Here is a 24,885-nt window from a genome sequence, read left to right as displayed (position 1 = left end):
ATAAGAGTTTTGTACACCTAACGGTTGTTTGTATCACCTAAAACTAATCGAGTTAGATATAGAGTTATATATATTATATATATATATGATCAGGATGAAGAGACGAGTTGAAAACCGGATGACTGTCTGTCCGTCCTTGTAACTTGAGAAAAAATCGAGATATCTTTATGAAACTTGGTACAAATGTTTCTTGGTACCGTAAGACGGTTCGTATTGCAGATGGGCGTAATCGGTCCACTGCCACGCCCACAAAACGCCATAACTACGCTCCACAACAAGACACAAGACTCTTATTTGGTATACAGGATCACATTAGGGAGGAGCATCTGCAATTTAAATTTTTTTTAAAGTGGACGTGGTCCCGCCCCCTAATAAGTTTAATGTGCATATATCCTATACCACTGAAGCTACAATAACAAAATTCACTGGGAACAAATGTTTTTAGCATCTATATCGATGGTGTGGTGAAATCGGGTAACAACCACCCACTCCCCCTATATCGATACTGCTAAAAACTATTAAAAGCGTGATAAATCGAGCACTAAACAAGCCAGGGATATTAAATTTTATCTCTGGGATGGTATAAGATGATTTTATAGGAATCACGTTAAAAATTAGATAGTAGGCGTGGCACCGCCCACTTTTAGGTGAAACCCCATATCTTGGGATCTGCTTAACCGATTTCAACCGAATTCACAATATAATGTTCTTTTCATATTTCTATGTTATAGTTCGAAAATGGGCGAAATCGGTCTACAGCCACGCCTATTTCCCATATAACACCATTTTTAATTCCATTTGATTCTTTCACTTTCCACTGTGCAAATCAAGCAAAATATATAATAAAACCTCAAACGAGTATACCGTTTGATTTTGCGAGTATAAAATATTCGGTAACATCCGAACTTAGCCCTTTCTTACTTGTTTTAATATAAGGTTTTACAACACCTGAAGGAATTTCCTGGCCTTTGAATCTTGGGAATTGCAAGAGTATAAAATTCTCGGTTCCGCCCTAGTACCCATTATCGAGGATATATTGACTCCAACATACTCCTACTATTAGCTCCAACATACTCTATGTAAAAAATTCAAACTTCCGTTTGGGTTTGTCTTACACCAAGTCAATTTTGCCTTCGTAGAGATAAGCCGGTCAATAGGCAAATTGAAAACGAAAGTCAGTTCCAACGAATCCGATAAACGAGAAAAAATAATGATATAGAAACTGATAATAGTGGCAATTTAACAGATTTCAAAAAATTTTATTTCCAAAATATAAATAATGGCCCTACTGAAATATGCATTCGCTGCGACGCATTATAGTTTTCACACCAAGTTCGCAAATTAAATTTCGAAACTATTGCGCAAGGTCACCCGAATGCTGCATTCGCCTTCCTTTTAATGCAAAAATTTCCTTCAGAAGATGGAAATTACTATTTTTGTGCTACTTGCTAAAATGCGATTGTTAAAAAGAACTTTCCAAAAATATGTTTAGCTAACGGTCTAGATTTTCCTTGTTTGAAAGATTTAACCCCAATTGAAGAACGTCTCGTAATGACTAGATTGCCTTTTATGACAATCCGTCCGTTAGGATATCAAGATCAGGGTTTGCACAAAGGTCCTGTTGTGAATATACCAATTTCTGTTAACAATATTGTGACATCTCTACCAAGGTCCTTTGATGAGGCTTATGTGATACAAATTCACTTAAGAAGGCGTTTGGAATACAATCATGATTACATGATCGATCCCATACACCCCGAAAGAATATGGAAGCTTTGCAATTCTTAGTGAATACCCCTCACTATCGGGACACCAATATACATATTAATTAAAAGCTGGATTTCAGAGTTTAATGACCAAGAAGAAGTTCCGTTTGTTGCACCTGCAGAGGATTCCCAAAAATTCCCCAGGTAATAATATTACCACAGGTCTTTTATCTTCAGAGCTAAGTCCAGGTGGTCAAGAAACTCTTTTAACAATATTCTTGTAGAAAACTTGTAGTTATAGCGCCAGTTGAAGGACAAAGACCAATTGACATAATTCAAGATAATAATTCAGAAGAGTTGTCATTTTGAACAATATACCTACATTGAGCAGAAACGTACATGCTCTGAAAAATATGTCAAGATAATACGTTCTGAAATTCGCCGTTTTGACAGAAGTGTACCATTCCAAAGTTGTTCTATGATTACAGAAAACTAAAACTGCTAAAAATTAAGAATAGTACAACCATTTGCCTTAGAAAGTTTTCGGGTCGCAACCGAGTTACGGCCCAAAATTTATTAAACGAAAACTTTGTTCAAAACTTGATTCAACACGATGATGGTTACAAGGTTTTGAAAGACGTTAGATCCTCTCCTGCGCACTGGGAAGCTGAGAAGAAAAAGGCAATCGCTATGATTCTCCAATTTGGGCTTCCAACCTTCTATATTATCTTATCGGCTACAGAAACTCCATGAGTTGAGCTTTTGGTCATCCTCTCTAAACCTGTTGATTCTAAAGATATTTCGAAAGAGGAAGCCAACAGTTTAACAAAACATGATACAGAACGCTTAATTCGGTCAGTCGCGGTTACTTGTGCTAGATATTTTGACCACCGCTCCTTAAGTTTTTTAAAAATAACGCCGGCATTTTTGGAGAGTATTTTGTCACAAATTTCTACTGGAGAGTGGAGTATCAACAGAGAAGTTCCCCGCATGTACATGTCATGTATTGGCTTAATAATGCGCCCAGGATCAACCTTCAAGATCCTCAGACATTCCCTGATGTCATTAGTTTTATTGACAATTATATTTCACCAGATGGTTCGGTCAGCCACTTAGAAAACTATTTGGGTTATCAAAAACAGTCGGTCTTGTACTAGGAAAATAAGAGGACAACAGTTTTGTCGTTTTGGTATACCATATCCACCAATGTCTTCAACGCAAATACTGTTACCTCTTACAAAAACAAGTCTAAATTCAGAAAGATACAAGAAAAACTTTTTCAAAATTTAAAACATTCAACATGGATCAAGTTTAACACAACACAAAATGTTTCTAAAACGAAAATTACAGGATCGTTTTATAAACGCTTATAGTCCTCTGATTTTGGAACTCCATAGAGCAAATATGGATATCCAATATATACTGGATACATATGCTTGCTGTTCATATATAAATAGTTAGATTAAAAAGTCTAACAGGAGAATTTCTAGGATCTTAAATGAAGCTATATCAGAGGTAAATGCTGTAAATTATACTGCTAAGCAAAAACTTAAACATATAGGTCACCAATTTATATCAGGCACAGAAATATTGGCACAAGAAGCAGTATATTGCGGCATTGGGCACCATCTTTTGGAAGCAAGTAATGCAGAAATATTTATAAATACCTCTCGACCTGAGGAACGTGTTTGAATGGTAAAACCTAGAGCGGAACTTCAGAACCTTTCTTCAGGTTCGACTGAAATATTCGTAATCGGTATTTTAGACCGTTATGTTCGAAGATCCTATCAGTTAGAAACTCTTTGCTTAGCTGATTTTGCATCTAGGTATAAATATTTTAAATCTAGTAGAAGAGCACAAGGCAGTGATCATGAAGAAGAAGAGAGGGAAGACGATAATTTACCAGAAAGATGCCTCTTAAAGACGGAAGCGGTTTTGTGAAATCCCGTACCAAACCTTGTATAATTTGGTATATAGGTTTAACCCGAATTTTGCCAGAGTTGAGTATTTCCGCGAAATGGTAATACTCTACTATCCATCGCGGAATGAACAGCAAGATCTCATTGGGCTAACAGAGGACCAAACCTTGCCTTTTTCGGTAGCGAATCGAACCGACAAGACGTCCGCAAGTTTCCGCCCGTGTTTTTTCCACAAGCCGTATCCGTTCTTCTTTTTTTAATTAAATAAGTGCAAAAGGTGAGTGCGTAAACGAAACAATTATTTATTGGTCCTTCGAGCCATAGTGAGCGGCACTATGGAGTGAAAAAAAAAAAAAAAAAATATATATATATATATAAAATCGAAAAATAAAATAAGAATATAGATAATACATAACTTAAGTGAAAGTGAAGTGGCTAAACGTTGAAATACACACGAAAAAAAAAACAAAGACATAAGTGCTGTGAAGTGACTAAACGTTTATATACACACGAAAAAAAAAGGAACAAAAACATATAAGTGCTGTGCAGTGCAGTGGAACAACACATACATATACAAAAACAAAAAAAGAGTAACAAAAAAAATATATATATTGTATATATATATATATATATATATACAAAAAATAGAAGTGAGTGAAGTGCAGTAACACAAACACACATAGACATTAAAACAAGAAAACCAACAACGTGCGCGAAATAATAAGAAATCAAGTACGAGCGCGAATTTCAACAAAAAAAAACAACAAAAATACATACATAAAAAGACAGAACGAGCGCGAACTAAATAAATAAAGAAAAAAAAAAACATATCAGCTAGCAACAACAACCACACCAGCTCACCAAAGTCACCCACCGCAGCTAAGCAGCAAAGGAGTGGGAAAAAACAACGAAAGGCACACGCACAGGCACATATATAAAATATTGTCCCCAAAACCCATTGGCGGAAACCCCAAAGTGAGTCGTATCGATTCCATTTAGTATATGTATATATCCTCTTAATATATGTATGTAGAAATTTATGCCTTTGCGGTTTATTTTTTACAAAAATCCGTCTTAATAAAGGCAATAATAAAAAAAAACGGTTACCAAACTGTTTCTATATTTCGGTTTCTTTTCCGGTAAAAACCAAAATACCGCTAAGATGTAAAACAGTTTGGTAAAAAATATATATCCAACGAACTCTTGATTACCTAAATGCTTACCGTTGTGTTCAAATACACAAAAACATTTCTTAAACTAAATAATTCAAGTATTTACTTGCACCAATTTCCAGCAATACCCCTTATACTTAATCAAGTATAAACAGGATTGCGTAAAATAAGCAAAGGCAAATCCAAAGAAAAAAAACACAAACGTACGAAAACGTACAAAATAAATTTTAACATACATATACATATTATATTAAACATATATAAATATATACATACATATATCACTAAAAATTTATATACATACATATTAGTGACATTGCTATTCTCACTCAAATACTAAATATCCCTAATACGCTCTCATACGATTTGAGTAAAACCAATCAAGGTAGAAGTTGTTATCGAGAGTTTAGTTTAGTTTAGTTCTTAAGCAAACATTCAAAGAAGATAATGTAAATTAAGCATACAATTAATAATAAATGTAAATAAAATCGGATCGTATAGTTTTAAAATATTACTGGCGCAGTCGGTAGGATCTACGAAAAAGATCCTTTAAACGAATCTACTATTAAAAATTATTAATAAGTATATTAATTAAAGGAAAGTTAATAAAAAAAAAATAAAAATTAAAAAAAAAATTCACGCTGAATAAAATTCAATATAATGTTCAATGTCATGGGAAGGCCGATCAATGTCATGTAAAGGTCAGCTTATTGTGTTCAATATCATGCCAATGTCAATGTAAGTAAAGAACAGATTAATGTAAAAGGAAGAGACCCACAAAACAAAACAGAAATTAAATAAAAACGGTTCCAGTGATTTACACGAAGATTAACTAAATAAGAGAACATGCTCAAACATTCCTCTTAGTGTTTGAAATCCAATAAATAAAAAGAGAGTTTTAAAACAAATACTACTAAATTAAATAACAATTTTGCCGATATCTATTACTTAACTTTGTTAAGATAATTTGATATAAACAAAAAAAAACGGTTTAAATCAATAATTTAACTTAACAGTGCTCTTATAAATGAGCAGCGTCGAAGAAGAGTTAGAAGCTGTAAGACAAAAAATTGAGCTCTCTTAGTATAAATAAAGAAACAATAATGACTGAAGGAAAAGGTAAGCGCGATCTCGTCATGCAAACCATTAGGCTGATTCAACCGTTTGACGGCAACATAAACTACTTAGCGTTGTACATCGACAGCATCGACAGCATTGTACCTCGGTACACAACAATCTCTTTAGAAGAGGCTGCATTTTATTTCAACTGCGTTACCTGCACTCTAAGAGATTCTGCTCTGGATATTGTAAGACGGGAGCAACCATGTGATTGGACAACACTACGACAATTGCTCATTGATGAATTTGGCGAACATACACCTGTGTCTACTCTTATTTTGGAAATATGTAATATAAAATTTAAGAATAGCGTAAAATTATTGTGCGAAGAAATTAACATAGAAGTATGTAGAGTAAAAGATTGTATCAAATTAAAAAATGAGAATGTTTCCACCAAAACATTTTTGTATAAAGAGCTAGATCAAATTAGTTTAAAGACATTAAAAAGGGAATTGCCAAATTATTTAACTGCATTAATAAATGCAAATTTAGTAACAGACCTTAAGTCAGCAATACGAATTTTGAAAGAAAATAATGTATTTGAAGATGATAGAAGACTAAACAAAAGCAAACAAAATTATAACCAAAGAAACATCCCATTTCCCAGAGTTTCCAACCTTTCTTACATAAATTCAAATAGAGTAAATGGTAACGAGTTTCAACATTTTCCCCCACCTAGTGGAAATCGATTTTTTGACTATTCTCATGGCAATAACTATCGAGGATATACCCTATCACCTAATAACTCAAATCATTTTTATCACTCAAATCCAAATGAGTGGAATTATTACCCAGAAATGAATACAGCTTTAAATTCTCCTAATAGTTATACTAACATAAATAATTTTAGTGCGCTTAATACTAATAATGTACCTAAAATAAATTCGCAACAAATAAGAAGGCAAAATGAACTTAATTCGAATCAATCTAGAATAAGGCGATAAGGCGCTCCTCAACCAATGGAATTTGAGCAGTCAAATTTTCGATTAGAAGCCTCGGAGGATTGCCCACGATCGAATTAAAGATCGAAGGTAAATATATAAAGTTCTTGATAGATACGGGGTCTTCTGTCAGTTTAATTAAGCCCCAAGTTCTTAGTAGTAGAATCATTGAAATTGAACCAATATTACTAACAACAGCTACAGGAAAAGTATTACTTAAACAGATTCAAGAAGTTTTCGACAATTGCCATAACCACAAAATGATGTTTTACGTTTATAATTTTTCCGATAATTACGACGGATTAATAGGTTACAATACACTTCGTCAGCTCAACTCTAAGATCGATTTAAAAAATAATACAATTACTTTACAAGGACATATACACAAATTTTTCAACAATGTTAAAAATTATACACACACTAACTTACTAACCGAGTTGTATGTTAATGATGACAAATTTACTGCCAGATTTAGACTCATCCATTTAAATATTGAAGAATCGCAAAAATTTAATAAATTGCTGGAGAAACACAAAACTTTATTTTACAAAGAAGGTGAGAAACTTACATTCACTCACAAAATTAAACACAAAATTAAAACTATTCATGAAGATCCAATATATGTTAAATCTTATAGATACCCAGAAGAACATAAGATGGAAGTAAATAAACAAATAAAAGATATGCTAGAACAAAAAATAATTTGCCACAGTACTTCTCCTTATTCTGCACCGATTTGGGTGGTGCCTAAAAAGCTAGATGCTTCAGGTAAAGAAACATGGAGAATCGTTGTAGATTACCGAAAGTTAAATAATATCACTGTGGATGACAAATACCCCATTCCAAGGTGAGAAACTTACATTCACTCACAAAATTAAAACTATTCATGAAGATCCAATATATGTTAAATCTTATAGATACCCAGAAGAACATAAGATGGAAGTAAATAAACAAATAAAAGATATGCTAGAACAAAAAATAATTTGCCACAGTACTTCTCCTTATTCTGCACCGATTTGGGTGGTGCCTAAAAAGCTAGATGCTTCAGGTAAAGAAACATGGAGAATCGTTGTAGATTACCGAAAGTTAAATAATATCACTGTGGATGACAAATACCCCATTCCAAATATGGACGAGATACTTGACAAGTTAGGTAAATGTCTATACTTCACGACAATTGATTTGGCGCAAGGATTCCACCAAATCGAAATGGATCCTATAGATAGACAAAAAACCGCTTTTTCTACTCAAAATGGCCACTTCGAATTTTTGAGAATGCCATTCGGCTTAAAAAATGCACCAGCCACTTTCCAAAGGCTCATGAATACAGTTTTGGAAGGTCTAATTGGGAAAGATTGCATGGTTTATTTAGATGACATAGTAGTTTTCAGTACATCTCTGCAAGAGCACATCGAATCGCTCGATAAAGTGTTTCAAAGATTAGCTGAAGCGAATCTAAAAGTACAGCCGGACAAAAGCGAATTTTTAAAACAAGAAACCGAGTTTCTTGGCCATGTTATTACCCCTACTGGCATAAAACCAAATCCAAATAAAGTCGTGGCAATTTTAAATTATCCAATTCCTAAAACGGAAAAGGAAATAAAACAATTTTTGGGTTTAGCGGGATTTTACCGTAAATTTATTCAAAATTTTTCAAAAATAACAAAACCTTTAACGAATGGCTTAAAGAAAGGCAATGTGGTGAATAGTTCAGATAAAGAATTTATCAGAGCCATAGAAACTATTAAGTTATCAATAACAAAAGAGCCGATCCTGGCGTATCCAAATTACGAGAAGTTATTTACGTTAACGACAGACGCCTCTAATGTAGCATTAGGAGCAGTGTTAAGCCAAAATGGGCATCCGATCTGTTTCGCCAGCCGTACACTTAATGAACATGAGTTGAATTATTCGGCAACAGAAAAAGAGCTCTTGGCAATGGTATGGGCTACGAAATACTTTAGACCGTATTTATATGGCAGAAAATTCTTAATAAATAGTGATCATCGCCCTCTGCAATGGTTACATAATTTAAAAGAGCCAAATGCAAAACTGCAACGGTGGAAGATTAGGTTGAATGAATACGATTTTGATATTAAATACATTCCAGGTTAAGAAAATAATGTTTCCGATGCGCTATCTCGGGTTAGAATTGAAGAATGTAACGTTAATGAAGAAACTGCTTCGAATGTAGCCACAATCCATTCCGCTGACGAAGACTCCGGCGAGTTTATTAGAATTGCCGAAAGGCCATTGAACGTATTCAAAAACCAAATTAAGCTAATAAGATCTAACCAAAATTGTACTAACACATGCAAAATATTTTCTAACAATCTTACTACTATATATTATACGGAACTAACAACTGAATATATAAAGGACTTAATTAAAACTCATTTGTTAAACAAAAATACAACAATACTTATGACCGATGACGACGACTTTGTACAATTTCAAAACATTTATAAAACTCTGATTACTTCAAACAGGTTTAAAATTTACCGAACCATGAAGGAATTAGAAAATATTGAAGATTATTCTGCCTTCAAATCCAAAATATTAGAAATTCACCTCGAAGGACTGCATCAAGGAATCGAAAAAGTAGCAAACTGTTTCAAGCTAAAATACTATTACCCTAATTACCTTAAAGAGATAACTAAAATAATTAATGAATGTGAGTTATGCAACCATTGCAAAAACGACCACATCTCGAACAAATTACCATTTAAAGTTACGCCTCCTGTGTATGAAACTCGAGAAAAGTTTGTAGTAGACTTTTGGAAATGGGATGATGAAAATTATCTAACATGTATTGATTTGTTTTCCAAATTTGCGACAGCTGAAAAAGTATCAGCTTTAAATTGGTTAGAAACTAAGAAAGCCCTCCTAAAGATTTTTAATTTTATGGGACCTCCGAAGACATTAAAAATGGACCAGGACCAAGGTATCAATAATGTTAGCATAAAGCAGTGGTGTCAACAATTGAATATAGCAGTCGAAGTCACAACTGGGAAAACTGGTATTAGTGACATTGAGCGGTTTCATAAAACAATGAATGAAAAATTGCGAATTATTTGTAGGAGAAATCAAAACCGACAAGAAAAAGAAATAGATACGAATTTTCTTAGTGCCGAAACCTCTAGGAAAAGATTGGATAAGATTAGTAACCCTTATAAAAAAGTACGGCTTGTTCAAACCGAATCTGATGGGGAACATCATGTAGTAAAGTTTAAAAACAGGAAAGTAAGAAAATACAAAAGCCAATTTAAAAGAAAGAAACTGTCTAACTGATTTATGTTTATAATTAATAATTGTAAATATTTTGTAAAAAAAAAAAAAACAAAAAAAAAAACAAAACAAACAAATGGGTTAAAGCATTTAGTAATATTATTGAGAATTATATGAATTTGATAATTTTTTTTTATTCTAAACATTTTGTAAATAATAAAAACAAAAAACTGCAATGAGGACATTGCAATATTTTTAGATGGGAGGAGTGACATTGCTATTCTCACTCAAATACTAAATATCCCTAATACGCTCTCATACGATTTGAGTAAAACCAATCAAGGTAGAAGTTGTTATCGAGAGTTTAGTTTAGTTCTTAAGCAAACATTCAAAGAAGATAATGTAAATTAAGCATACAATTACGGTCTTTTCGCACTGCGTACATATATTCCGCAAAAATATATTACGTGAAATCCATACGTATATACATAAATTTTACAAGAATACCTGCGGTATATTCTTTCCTTTTCGCGGTCTTTTCGCACTGCGTACATTTATACACGCTCAGGTATACAAACATACTTAAGTACTTCGCTTCAAAGTCCACATTGGCAAATATTCCGCAATACCCCTTGTTCTTTGTTAAACAAAAACAAGTAGGATTGCAATATACATAGGTATAATATTCTAAGTCCACATTGGCACATATTCGCAATACCCCTTGTTCTTTGACCAACAAAAACAAGCAGGATTGCGCAAAAATATTGAAACATAATATATTACATAAAAACATATGTACATATGTACATAGTGCATTGATCTCTAAGACGAGCTCTCAATTGTGCATAACGTCAAGTACATATGTATCAGCTGATCCGCTTATAGGAATACCCTATAGGAATTACGGACACATAATACTTACAAATAAAGGTAAAAATAACAAACAGTTGCGTTTAATATTAATCAATTAAATAATATTAAAGGAAAAAAAGCGATATAACACGAAATACGCGCAATATATTTATTTCATTAAATAAAAACTCTTATTATCATAAAAGAGTTAGGTACTCATACGAGTTTAAAAAAGTTATTAATTTGTTAATTTTTTCTAAAAAATATTATTTATTTTCTTAAAAAAGGTTTCAAATATACATATATTTCTTACAGTGAAAATATTATATTTTATTTCGGCACATCTCTTAAATGAGCTCAGACTCGAAAGATTCTAAAACAACTCAGTTGCTAAAAGTTCCAAAAATGATTTCTGACGAAAGAAGTCCATGTGCACCTGCAGAAGCTACACGCTCAAAGCAAGGTGCTACAAAACAAAAATGGGTGAAAGATATTTCATACACCAAATATATCTCTGAGAGTGACAGTCTAATACGATACTGCACTCGATTTTCATCTTCGCCGATTCAGGACAATTCTGAATCGGTATTAGAAATCAAAAAGGAAAATCTTGATAATTTCTGGACACGTGTCCAAGCTGCATATGACGCAATAGTAGAATCGGACGACTCAGATCTACCTGAAAATTTTAAATCCTCGGCTTACGCCAAGTACGAAAACTGCTTAGACCAGTTTGAAGAAACAAAAGCAATGATTTCGAATCAACTAAAATTAATTAAAGCCATAGCACCTGCTCCACATCCGAGAGTAGAGCTGCCACAAATTCAATGTCAAGAGTCAAATTCAGGCATCCATCTCAAGGTGCCCACATGTGATACAGAAATCTTTCATGGTGGTTATGAACAATGGCCGTCCTTCCGGGACATGTTTACAGCCGTTTACAGAAACCACCCAAAATTAACAAATGCACAAAAATTGTATCACCTCCGATACAAAACAAAAGGTCAAGCAGGCGTCATAGTCAAACAGTTCGCACTAAATGACGATAATTTCATTCTGGCTTGGGAAGCTCTAAAAGCGAGATACCAAAATGAAAGAATATTGGTCGATAAGCAAGTAACGATACTAACGAACTTGCCTAAAATTCAGAAAGAAACAAGTGATGAATTTATTAGATTACAATCCACTGTTTCTAATTGTTTGTCGGTTTTATCGACACAAAATATTCCCACAGACAGCTGGGACCCTATTCTGGTAAATATATGCACCGCGGCATTACCAGAAAAATCGTTACTTTTGTGGGAGCAATCGCTCTCATCTCGGAATAAATGCCCAACGCGGAAGCAAATGAAAGAATTTCTAACTACCCAATATGAAATAGCAGAAAGGGTAGACAAAAAACTAGTTAGAACTAAAAACGTTCAAAACGACCTCAATAGAAGCTTTAATAGACCCTAAACCAGTAGCAATAACAATTTAAACAGAAGTTTTTTTAAAAATCAATCGTTCACATCCGAACAATATAAACAAACGTCATGCGAACTGTGTACAGGAGGGCATAAACTTAAATCTTGCGATAAATACAAAAAATTAAATATTGTCGATAGGAACAATTTTGTAAAAACAAAAAGACTTTGTACAAATTGGCTATCACATGCACATGCACTTAAAGAGTGCGAAAGCAAATTTAATTGCGTTTATTGTCATAAACGACATCATTCAATGCTGCATTACAACACATTTTCCAGCTCACCCCCAAAAAGCGCAAATATGAAAAGACCCACGGGTTTAGTTGCAACAGCAAATCCCGAAGTGCGAAATCCCGATAATTGCCAAGAAGCACCATGCTGTTCAAAGGCATTAAAAACCCAAACGCTACACACCGAAAATCAAAGTAGAGTACTACTACCCACAGCAGTCGTTCTCCATCGAACACCGAGGAGAGCTGTTTAAACTTAGAGCCTTAATAGACCAAGGATCACAACGATCTTTCATAGCGTCTAGGGCTCAAAATAGGCTACAACTGCCAACAAAACTAGCCAATTTTGAAATCACGGGAATGGGCGGAAGAGTAGTCCAAAATTCAAATAAAATCTGCCCCATTACCCTAATTTCCCCCCAAGCGGATAAGCACATACAAGCAGAAGCAATAGTCTTACCGCAACTAACAAATATGCTTCCAAGCTATCATATAAATAGCAAGCAATGGCAAAAGGTTTCACACCTAAAGCTAGCAGATCCCAACTGCAACACTCCCGCTCAAATAGACCTTCTATTAGGCAGCGATCTCATAGCACAGATAATACTCGAAGCTATTGAGAAAATTTCGAATACACTATTGGCACAAAATACTATTTTTGGGTGGATCCTAAGTGGACTAGTTTCGGAACCAGTTACCACCATGACCACTCAGGTTGAGGAAATCTCAAACGAATACCTCAATTCACAATTGAAAAAATTTTGGGAGTTAGAAGAACTCCCCCCCATATCAATCACAACCCCTGAAGATCAGTATTGTAAAGACTTTTACAAAGCCACAACTACTAGATCAGATAATGGTCGGTACGTCGTACGACTACCACTAAAACAACAATTTCCCAACACCATCGCCTTAGGTCACTCTCGCACCTCTGCAATACAGCAGTTTCAAAGTATGGAAAAAAACCTACTTAAAAAAGGCGAACTCAAACCAGTAAATGATGGTGTGTTGGAAGAATATCTCCATTTAGACCACATGGAGGAAGTAAGTCCATGCGAAAAAATCATTAACGGCAAATACCACTCATTTTACTTGCCGCATCATGCAGTGGTAAAGCCAGACAAAAATACAACTAAAGTAAGAGTTGTCTTCAATGCATCAAGATCCACCAGCTCGGGGAATTCCCTAAATGATATCCTATTTACGGGACCCACGCTCCAACCAGATTTAATGCTACTCATTTTAAATAGGCGTATATTCAAATACGTATTTAACGGAGACGTCGAAAAAATGTATAGGCAAATAGTCCTACATAAAGACGATCAAGATTTTCAGCGAATTATTTTCCGAAAATCTCCCAATAGTCCACTACGCGACTATAAACTTAAAACAGTTACCTTTGGCGTCAACTGTGCTCCATATTTAGCCATTCGAACACTGCACGAATTGGCAGAAAACATCAAGTCAGAATTTCCTCTGGCAACCCAGGTGTTAAAAACACAAACGTATGTAGACGATATTCTGTCTGGAAGTCACAGTCTTCCACAAGCATACGAGTCACTAGCACAAGTGACACAAGCCCTCAAAACCGCAGGGTTTCCGTTAAAAAAGATAACGGCGAACCACCCTAATACCTTAAAGGATATACCTAAAGAAAATCTGTTGGACACTAATTTCCTTAAATTCGAAAAGGAAAGTACAACAAAAACTCTGGGGATCCAATGGAACGCGATATCTGACCAGTTTTCATACACTACAGAGTCAATATCAGCATTATCCGCCATAACAAAACGCCAAATTTTATCCTCTGTGGCAAAACTTTTCGACCCCGCAGGATGGCTTTCGCCAATTATGATACAAGCGAAACTCTTGATACAAGAATTATGGCTAGACGGAACCGACTGGGACGAACAAGTGAAACCTCTTCGCTTAGAAAAATGGTCCCAGTTCGCAAACAATCTGGAAGACATTTCCCAGATATAAATCCCACGATGGGTAAACTATTTCCCCGAACACAAAGTCGAAATACACGGCTTCTGTGATGCCTCGGAGAAGGCATACTGTGCCACTATCTATGTGCGCACACAAAGCGATACTGCGACCACAAGCCACTTATTAGTAGCAAAAGCAAAGGTGGCTCCTTTAAAAACGCTAAGTCTACCTCGACTTGAGCTCTGTGGCGCGCTACTACTCGCAAAATTAGCTTCCATGGTGCAGACCCATTTAAACATGAAGAAACATAGATTGTATCTCTGGTCCGATTCTGAAATTGTTCTAGCCTGGTTGGAAAAACCACCACATGCATGGAAGACGTACATTGCTAATCGAACGTCTCAAATACTTGACCTAGTGGGATCAGCCACTTGGCGACATGTAGCCAGTGCTGACAATCCTGCTGATCTAGGTACAAGAGGATGCAAACCCCTGCATCTCGCCACCACCACCCTCTGGTGGAATGGCCCCCGATGGTTAACAGAATCTCCCGATTATTGGCCACAATCGCCCATGCGCAATATAATAGCCCCAGAAAGTCGAAAAATCGACTCCTTTCACACAGCAGTGGAGGATATTGACGTCCTTGAGCGATTTTCATCGTTCTCCCAAGCTGTCAGAGTAATCGCCTATATGTTAAAGTTCATAGAGCGACTTAAGATTAAAGTTAAGGGAGTTCCCTCAGAGTACCCCCAATGCGATACATTGACGCACCTGGAATTGCAAAAGGCAAAGGTCGCTCTAATCGCATCAAGTCAAACGCGCTACTTCAGCTGCGATATAACACTATTAAGAGAATCAAAACTCATTGACAAAAGGAGTTCACTCTTAGTTCTTCACCCATTCCTAGACACAAAAGGTCTGCTTCGTGCGAATGGTCGGCTTGCCAATTCAAGCCTCACGTATAATGAACGCCATCCTCTAATCATACCAGAGAAATCTCGACTTGCCACTTTACTCCTCAATTATATCCACTTACTTATGCTCCACGCAGAACATCGCCTAATGCAACATATAGTCCGCCAAGAGTTCTATATTTCCCGACTTAAGCCCCAAATAAAAAAATGCATTTTCATGTGCAAGATCTGCACTCTGCATAAGCAGAAGTTGCGAACGCAGATTATGGCAGCACTTCCACCGGAACGCTGTAACTTTGCTCTACCTTTCACAGTCACAGGTGTCGCAAGATCCCTCCGACTTCACAGCCCTAACTCCAGGGCATTTTCTCAAAGGAGCACCCATTATGGCCATACCTGAGCCAGGCGTGGGGTCGCTATCTCTATTAAATCGTTGGGAAAGAATCAAAATTCTCCATCATGATTTCAGCCGCCGATGGAAGGAAGAGTACATCAAGGACCTTCATAAAAGGTACCGATGGAAAACTCCAGAAAAGGCACCAAAGCTTGGAGACTGTGTTATCATACACGATGATTGTCTACCCCCCACAGAATGGCGGCTTGGCCGCATAGAAAAACTATATTACGGTTCCGACGGTCATATACGAGTAGTTGATCTCCGTACTCAAAGCGGAACGCTGACAAGACCGCTCGTGAAATTATGTTTTCTGCCAACCGTATCTAATGACAAAACCGCAAATAACAAACAATCCGCCGATATTACCGCGACGCAAATGAATTAGTCGTATAACTAACCAATAAACCCGCAAATGACAAAACCGTTATAAACCAACCATTCTAACCGCAATGATCGATCAAATTGACGATCCATTCCTGCCATATACCGTGGCACATTCGCCATAAATTTATATGCCACAAATGTATAATCAGTCCAACTTCTTTATACAGATCAATATGGAAGTAAATATGGCAGCAACACCAACGCCAGCTGTGAGGTCCGCCATCAATGTGCCGCGCCCTGGGGCAACTCCAACACCACGAACCGCAGCGGCAATCGTTCGTGCAACCGCTCCCCGTAATGGCCCGGGACCACTACCACCTTCATCAGCACCGGCAACGGTACCTCAACGCAGCCGATGCCCACTGTGTCGACGCACACACCGGCTGCAACACTGCAGCATTTTTCGAAGCATGCAGCCCCTTCAACGTCAGCAGGTAGCCCAAGCGCACGGGCACTGCCTCAACTGTTTGGCTACGGTCCATACGACGACTGCGTGTACGTCGGTTGCGCTTTGTCAACTGTGCAATAGGCAGCACCACACCATTCCACACCGCACCCCAAAGCGGATCGTCGGGCGACAACTCGCCCCAAGCCGTAGATCGCAGCAGAGCAGCCATCCGGATCGCCCCCGAAGACAGGCAGCTCCACCTCCCTTCAGACCAAGGCGACAAGAGGCATCAACGCGGCGTCGGCAGCCCAGGCCAACATACCGCCGCTCCACTGGCCTCAGCAGTGTTGTACATACACGCCACTGCGCGCCAACACACCACATCAACACGATCCACAACAGACATCACACCACTCAGACCACCCACACATACACATCACATCACACCACAACTCAACACTCAAAAGGGGCTAACAGAGGACCAAACCTTGCCTTTTTCGTTAGCGAATCGAACCGACGAGACGTCCCCAAGTTTCCGCCCGTGTTTTTTTCACAAGCCGTATCCGTTCTTCTTTTTTTAATTAAATAAGTGCAAAAGGTGAGTGCGTAAACGAAACAATTATTTAATAATTGAGGGAAATCAAAGAAAATATGATGTATTTGAGCAAAGAGAACTGAAAATGTTCTAGAAACTCTTTATAATGAAATAGACCTAGAAAAAGGTGCTCAAAATGATCTATCGTGGAAAATGAGTTTAGAGTTTTGGCGCTTCCAGAAATAATGAGACAACGGGAGGGTCAGGCCTTTGGCAGTGCATTAAACAATGTGGCATCTCGTACTATGACAAATGAGGACATATCACTCATTGAAACTAGAGTAGTAAATTTCGATTCAGTTCCCGATGATGCCATACATTCATTTTGGTCCAATGAAGACACAAATAATATCAATGCCCTTAAGCTCAGTCGAATCCCAACTGAAGCTATCCTTTCAACTGCAAAAGACTCAGTTAAAGGAATTGGTATAAGTGAAAATGAGAATATTTTGGAAAGAGTTAAACTTCTTAAAACTTTTGAAACGCAGGACTGCCCTATGAATTGACACTAAAAAGACGTGAAATGGCTTGGTTAATGGGGCAGCTGGACAACTTATACAAATTGATTTACATTCTTCTTTTTCAACAATTCTGTGGATTAAATTTTTGGAACCTTCTGTTGGTTTGATAGCACGATCAAAAAAGCCTCATCCTCTAGAAAGTTCTTAGACACCAATTAAAAAGTTCTAAAATCTTTTCAATATAAAAGAAATGAACAAATTTCAAGTGAATGAAATCAGTTTCCTGTTGTTTCGGCTGAGAGAATAACTATTCATAAAAGCCAGAGTGCCACATATAATAAAGTTGTAGTTCATACTCGACCCAGAATGCCTAGAGCTTTAATATATGTCGCTTGTAGTCGAGCTACTTCTGCAGAAGGTCTATTCATCATAGGAAATTTTATTCCTCCTAATAAATTTTCTAAATCGGATCCTGTATTTAGGGAACTGAGGGAGTTGAACTAAATAAAGCTGTGACAACAAGTTTAAATTTTATGATTTCCCGAACATTAGGACATCAAATTTTATTCCATAATGTTTAGAGTCTTCACGCTCACATTAATGATATAAAAAGCGACTGTTTGATGCTGTCATCAGATACTTTATGTTTTGTAGAAACTTGAAGTTATCCTTGGGAAAGTTTTGATATACCAGGATTTACTCCAATTAACGAGCTGAGGATAGATAGCACGGAAACACCCAACAGAAATAAACGGGGCATTATAATATATGCAAAGCATAGTATTGCTTGCTCTATAGAATCAAAGGCTGTAAAGAAAATTTATTCAGGCCGCAAAGTTTTAGAAGCGGTTATGTTTAAATGTTTCAATATTAATATTCTGGTTCTATATAGAATTTCAGCTTTCTCTGTCAGACAATTAATTGTAGAACTTCAGGAAGTCCTTACTTCTGAGTTAGGCAAACAAAATGTGCTAATTGTTGGAGATTTTAACATTTGTTTAATGTCTACAGGGACTGCAATAAGAAATCTGCTCCGAAAAAAAACTTTAGTTCCCTGCTTGGTGCAGAATAATCAACCACACCTGCCGGTACACAAATTGATTGGGCATTTTCAAACATGGATCCTTCCCGTGTAAATGCAATGTCTTTTTGAGACAGTACACAGCTATCATGACAGTATTTGTGTCTCTATTTCGAACTAAAGTTTTCAGACTTATTGCCATAGTTCTTCATTTTTTTTTCAAACAATAATCTAATTCAGAAAACTATAAATATAAGACATTATTGTAAAAATATATGATAGAAATTAAATAGTATAGATAAGCTAATAAAGATATATAATTTGGATATATGTATATGAACCTTTATAAAAATTTATGTTTAATATTGTAAATATTATATACAAATTAACATAATTTTTAAAGTTGTTAATATTTATTATTTTTAAGCTAAACATGTATAATAATATCGATATAATAAATAAAACATGTTATTCATTGTCCAAAAACGATTTCATTTCATACTCCTCAATACAGTTGTAATGCATTCTATATAAAATCAATTATATAAAAAAACACAAGAACGATTTAACGTATATAAAGAAATCTCAAACGAGTATACCATTTAACTTTGCGAGAGTATAAAATGTTCGGTTACATCCGAACTTAGCCCTTCCTTACTTGTTAATTATACTTTTCATATAAATTGGGGTGTAACTCTCCATTTTATATTCTCACAATTTGCAAAGAATAACTCACATTATGGGCGATAGATGCGATACAAAGTCAACCGGAAGTTCGAAAATCGTTATATTCGATATATGGATGTTTCTTTTTTTTTGACAGAAGGATACATTATTAGAGGTACAGATTCCATCGTTCAGCTGTCGTTAATTAAACCACATTCGAGCACCAACTACAATGGGGAGTATTCTAGTCTAAAGGCATGAATTTCAGGTAATTTTTGAAGTGTCGTAAAAAAAGGGAGTTAATAATTTACTATTTATAAGATTACAGGAAAAAATCAAAAAAATAAGAGTTAAAAACTAGCAGTTGATAATAAGAGGGGGTCTCAAAAAATTGGCACGCAAGCATACCCACGATTTCAACAAAAAAGAAAAGAATTTTTTATCTAAAATAATGTCGCAGTGTCTGGAACTATGGAAAAGTTAGAAAACATTTTTTCACGAAATGGCGACTACCTGGAAAAATCAAAACCAAATTTTGAATTTTTTTGCCTATTTCGAATTTTTAAAAATCTCTAACCATTATAGGTAAATCGGTCTAGTTGAACCTGAGAAATCGTGGGTTTCGTTTTGAAAAAGACAGTTTTAAGAAAAAAGTGTTTGGAGTTTCAGTTCCGGTTAGTTTGAATTTTGAAAAATCCACTTGTATACATATTCTTGATTAGTTAAACTATATTAATATATATAAAAATCGATTTTTTTCATTTCTAGACTAGAATACCCCCTTAAAAAGAATGAAAGTTTTGGTAAAATTTTATATTAAACAACTCGTTGCGAAATAATTCAATATTGGCTGTTCTACGAAGTTATGGATGACTTACTATCATATTTGGTATCTTATTAACTTATACTATAGTTCGTAAACTCACTTGGTTTAATTTTTACATTTAGTTTAATGTCCGAGATATTGATATTATGATCAAGTTAATTAACTTAAATGAGATATATATGTGATATTCATTTATAAGAGGAAAACATCAACCAGGGATATGAGAATTAGGCTAAGGTCTACACCAATTTCATTCATATTCAGCGCTAAGGCACAATATTTTTATAACTATTTTGAATTTGTCCACTTAATTTTATCAAAATATAACACAAATAAACGAAATCCCTATATAGGGTATATTGGCGTTAAGGCCAGGTCGCTATACGTATTGACTTTGAGCATTACTCAAATATACACGGGAACATGATACACCCAATTTTGTGAAGATAGTTCCCACCCTGTAGTATGCGGGAGCTGGGCTAATTCGTGAACCTATTTCACACTTTGGGCCACCAAACTATATTAAGTATATCCAGAATTATACGTTCACCTAATTCTGCCAAGGCATCTTACACAGTGGCCAATATATACGCTAAAGCCAACCGAAACACCCATTTTATCCACTTTTGACATAACAACATATTATTACCAGAGAAAAATGCTCTTCGAGTTTCATAAATAAACCTCACAGATTGAATGATATATATGATATAAAGTCAACAGCCGCAAGTTATAAACGGACGAACGGAGAGACAGTCGCCCGGTGACTATATTTGTTTTAATAGTAGAACATATAAAATGAATGAACAAGTAAGGAAGCGCTAAGTTCGGATGTAACCGAACATTTTATACTCTCGCAAAGTCAAATGGTATACTCGTTTGAGATTTCTTTGTAGATTGGCTGATATTTTCGGTAGAAGGTCAACTTTAGGCACTGGGGTCCACATAGGTATTTAGTACTTAGAGGCTTGAACAGTTTTGGTTCGATTTAGACAATTTTTGGTCACAAGGCGGCATACTTTAAACGTATTATTCACGCAAAGTTTTACCCCGATATAATCATTGTTACTTGATATGCATAGTGGAAAGTGAAAGAATCAGATGGAATTGAAAATGGTGTTATATGGGAAATAGGCGTGGTTGTAGTCCGATTTCGCCCATTTTCGCACTCTAATATAGAAATATGAAAATAACGTTATGTACCGAATTCTGTTGAAATTGGTTAAGCAGATCTCAAGATATGGGTTTTCACCTAAAAGTGGGCTGTGCCACGCCCACTGTCTAATTTTGGACGCGGTTCCTATAAAGTCATCTCATACCATCCCAGAGATAAAATTTAATGTCTCTGGCGTGTTTAGTGCTTGATTTATCGCGCTTTTAGTAGTTTTTAACAATACCGTTATATGGGGAGTGGGCGGAGTTGCCACTCGATTTCACCTATTTTCACACCGTGAATAGAAGTGCTAAAAACATTTGCTTCCAGTGAATTTTGTTATTATAGCATTAGCGGTTTAGGAGATATGGACATTAAACCTATTAGAGGCGAGACCACGCCCACTATTTAAAAAAAATTTTAACACCTCCCTAATGTGATTCTGTGTACCAAATAACAGTCTTGTATCTTATTGCGGAGCTTAGTTATGGCAATTTATTTGTTTTTGATTAATGGCGTTTTGTGGGCGTGGCAGTGGTCCGAATACGCCCATCTGCAATACCAACCGTCTCACGGTACCAAGAAACACGTCTACCAAGTTTCATAAAGATATCTCAATTTTTACTCAAGTTACAGCTTGCACGGACGGACGGACGGACAGACAGTCACCCGGATTTCAACTCGTCTCTTCATCCTGATCATTTATATATATATATAACCCTATATCTAACTCAATTAGTTTTAGGTGATACAAACAACCGTTAGGTGAACAAAACTATTATACTCTGTAGCAACAGGTTGCGAGAGTATAAAAAATAGTTTTTGTTGGCCCATTATAAAAATTTCTTTTGGTGTTTTCGTATTTTTCTTGTAATGCAATAAGTAACCAGCTTGTGTTAGGGTTTAATTTGAAGCAAGTTTGTTTTGCGAATTCAAAACAATAACAGATAATAAACTACGGAAATGTGCTTAGACATTTTACGCAAGAATATGAAGTCTATAAAGTTTCAGACGTACTGATCCAGCAAATCCAAATGAACTGCTATTCAAATTAATATATTAAACACTTTCATATGAAACGATTATACAATATAAAAAATTATCACTAATATGAACTAAAAAGTTGACTGCTTATTTTAGTTATTTAATAATTTACCATCATTGTTTTACAAAACTCATAGTCAAGCCTACCTGTCGAAAATTCTTGCTTCCTTCAAAACGTTTCCCAAATTTATATAAGCATCCAGAAAGTTCGGGTCCAGAGTTACAGCCTTTTCAAAGTGATGAATTGCCAACCAAATTTCACCTTGGGCGTTGAAAACACAACCTAAATTGCTCCAAGCGACAGCAAAACCCGGACATGTTTCAATCGCTTTCAAGTAGCAAGCCTGAAAATATTGTAATACCAGATTTTTAAATATTTTTCAATTAAAGTTTCAATATTATAATTCAAAAATCTTTTCTACAATGTAAGTTGTTAAAAAAAAAAAAAAAAAGTTGGCAATTCATGGGATTGTGAATTTTTATAGACATTAAAATAAAAGTGGTTCCAATAGAAGCATCGAAGCTATATGAACTCTTCACAAATATAAACGTCTTCCATACAAGAACTTGATTTTGATCGCAGCTTTTGTATGGCAGCTATGGTTATCAATTTCCTTAAATTACATTGGTACGAATCGCTACCCAATTGGATCTCAGAGATCATTCTCAGCAAGGCGGGATCGTCGCATTATTACAATAATTTACAAATGTTTAAATTAGTAAATAGATAAGTTCAAAAATATGTTCTTAGTTAAAAATATTAAAGAATATTTAAAAAGGTGATATGTGCTAACCTGATGACCTAATTTAAGTTTGTAATTTTTTTTTATGTCGAAAAAAAATTATTAAAAAATATGGAATAAATGTCGAAAAAAAATTATTAAAAAATATGGAATAAATGTGAAACACGAATTGTTGTTTTATGTAGTAGAATATTTATTCGTTAATAATAGCTAATATTTTAAGAATTGTAGCTTCTTTAGTTTTGATAGAAATTAACCAAAACTATTTAAACCTGAAGTGTGCTAACCTGATGAAACAATTAAGGAAACATTTAAGTTTCGGTACAACTTAACCGAATTGTTGGTAAAAAAAATGTTTTCACTGAAACTGATTCATATAGATTTACTAGATTACGCGATATGAACATTAAACCTATTGGACTTCCACGTTCATTTTTCAAAAAGTTTTGGGCCACAAATTTTTCTCCCTGCAATGATCCTTTGTATAAGTTATTTTTATTTCCCTTGTTCATTATGGCTGGTTGCGACAGTGGAGTGGACTACCCACGAATTATGTAGTCTGAATGCTTCCGTTCGTTATGAGTGGTAGCGAAGGTGTTGTCGACTACCCACAAACTTACTTGAATAATAACAATTTGAGTTCCTTTCTAAAACTGTTTTATTGAGACAATAATGCCCTTATTTACAACCTACTACTAGAACTTCCTCTACTGCCGTCAACGTTGCTAATATTTCTGCTGAGTCCAATACCTATGCGAAGTATTGAGTTACACATGAAGGTCACACGGTTGAATTGCAGTTGCCGGTCATACACAAATCCAGACTGCATAGGTTACCATTTTGGTAGTTCAAGAAACTGATTTAGTTAACTACTGTTACCCCCTCTTTTAAAACATGGGCGTCCATGGTCATACCCTACCTTTCCAGTACTCGCCGCACACCCTCTGAAGTTTCCTATCGTCAGCGACGCATCAGTAAGGCGATGAATCCAAATGTGACTACGCAGATGATGGCACAGATTATGGCGGTAGCGAATGGTGTAGTAATTGTCCATATGCGTAATTCTGAGAAGTGTCTTCATTGAAGTTGACATATCTTGTACCATTGATAAAGGCGGTGCGTTTAAACCTAACAAGGTAGGTGCCGTTCACAAACACTTCAGGGCCATCATCTACGCTCACCTCAACCAGCCCATCATTTACTACCGCTATACCGTCGTCTATGACAGAAATGGGTGCTAAACCACTGGACCTGATACCACAGTGGGCTACGATGCCAGAGTGAAAACCTTGGGCGCAGGTTCCATTTACGGCTTCTCTACAGGATGTTACCATTGGCTTGTCAATGCAGGAGGTAACAGTGGTGATGCTACGGTGTTATCTAACAAGTGTAATATACGGCCAGCCGGGACCGCGAAAAATTGTAATCTTTTTAGATAGTAACTTAGGTCTAGGGAAGCTGATTACATGGTTTATTTTTTCCTTATTCGCTAAAATCTTAACTCTAGCTATCCTAGGTAATTGGGATATTGTTACTTCTGTGAAACACTCCTTCATAACCGCCTCCAAGTCCAATAATGGCAGGGTCATTGCAATCCGAAAATGTCTATGGTGAACTCCTAAAGTATCTAACAAGGTATGCAGATATGTAGTGTTTACCTCCAGGATCTTTCTCATGTGTGATTGTGGGAAGACATTAATCAATTCTGTGGTCTATTGTATG

The 24,885-nt window shown here is 35.8% G+C and overlaps 1 protein-coding gene across 3 annotated transcripts in view; it reads right to left on the bottom strand.

The window, feature by feature from the left end:
* Positions 1–24,885, bottom strand: part of sxc (O-linked N-acetylglucosamine (GlcNAc) transferase sxc) — a 171,312-nt gene that overhangs the window by 86,009 nt on the left and 60,418 nt on the right. For all 3 annotated transcript variants that reach the window (XM_036374824.2, XM_036374793.2, XM_036374752.2), the window contains exon 6: positions 22,568–22,764. In XM_036374824.2, the coding sequence (XP_036230717.2) occupies positions 22,568–22,764 (197 nt within the window). The remainder of the gene's footprint in view (positions 1–22,567; positions 22,765–24,885) is intronic.

This window comes from Bactrocera oleae, chromosome 4, assembly GCF_042242935.1.
Source record: "Bactrocera oleae isolate idBacOlea1 chromosome 4, idBacOlea1, whole genome shotgun sequence".
Lineage (NCBI taxonomy): Eukaryota > Metazoa > Arthropoda > Insecta > Diptera > Tephritidae > Bactrocera > Bactrocera oleae.
The sequence above is the reverse complement of the archived record's forward strand: the minus strand, read 5'-3'. Positions and strand labels throughout refer to the sequence as shown.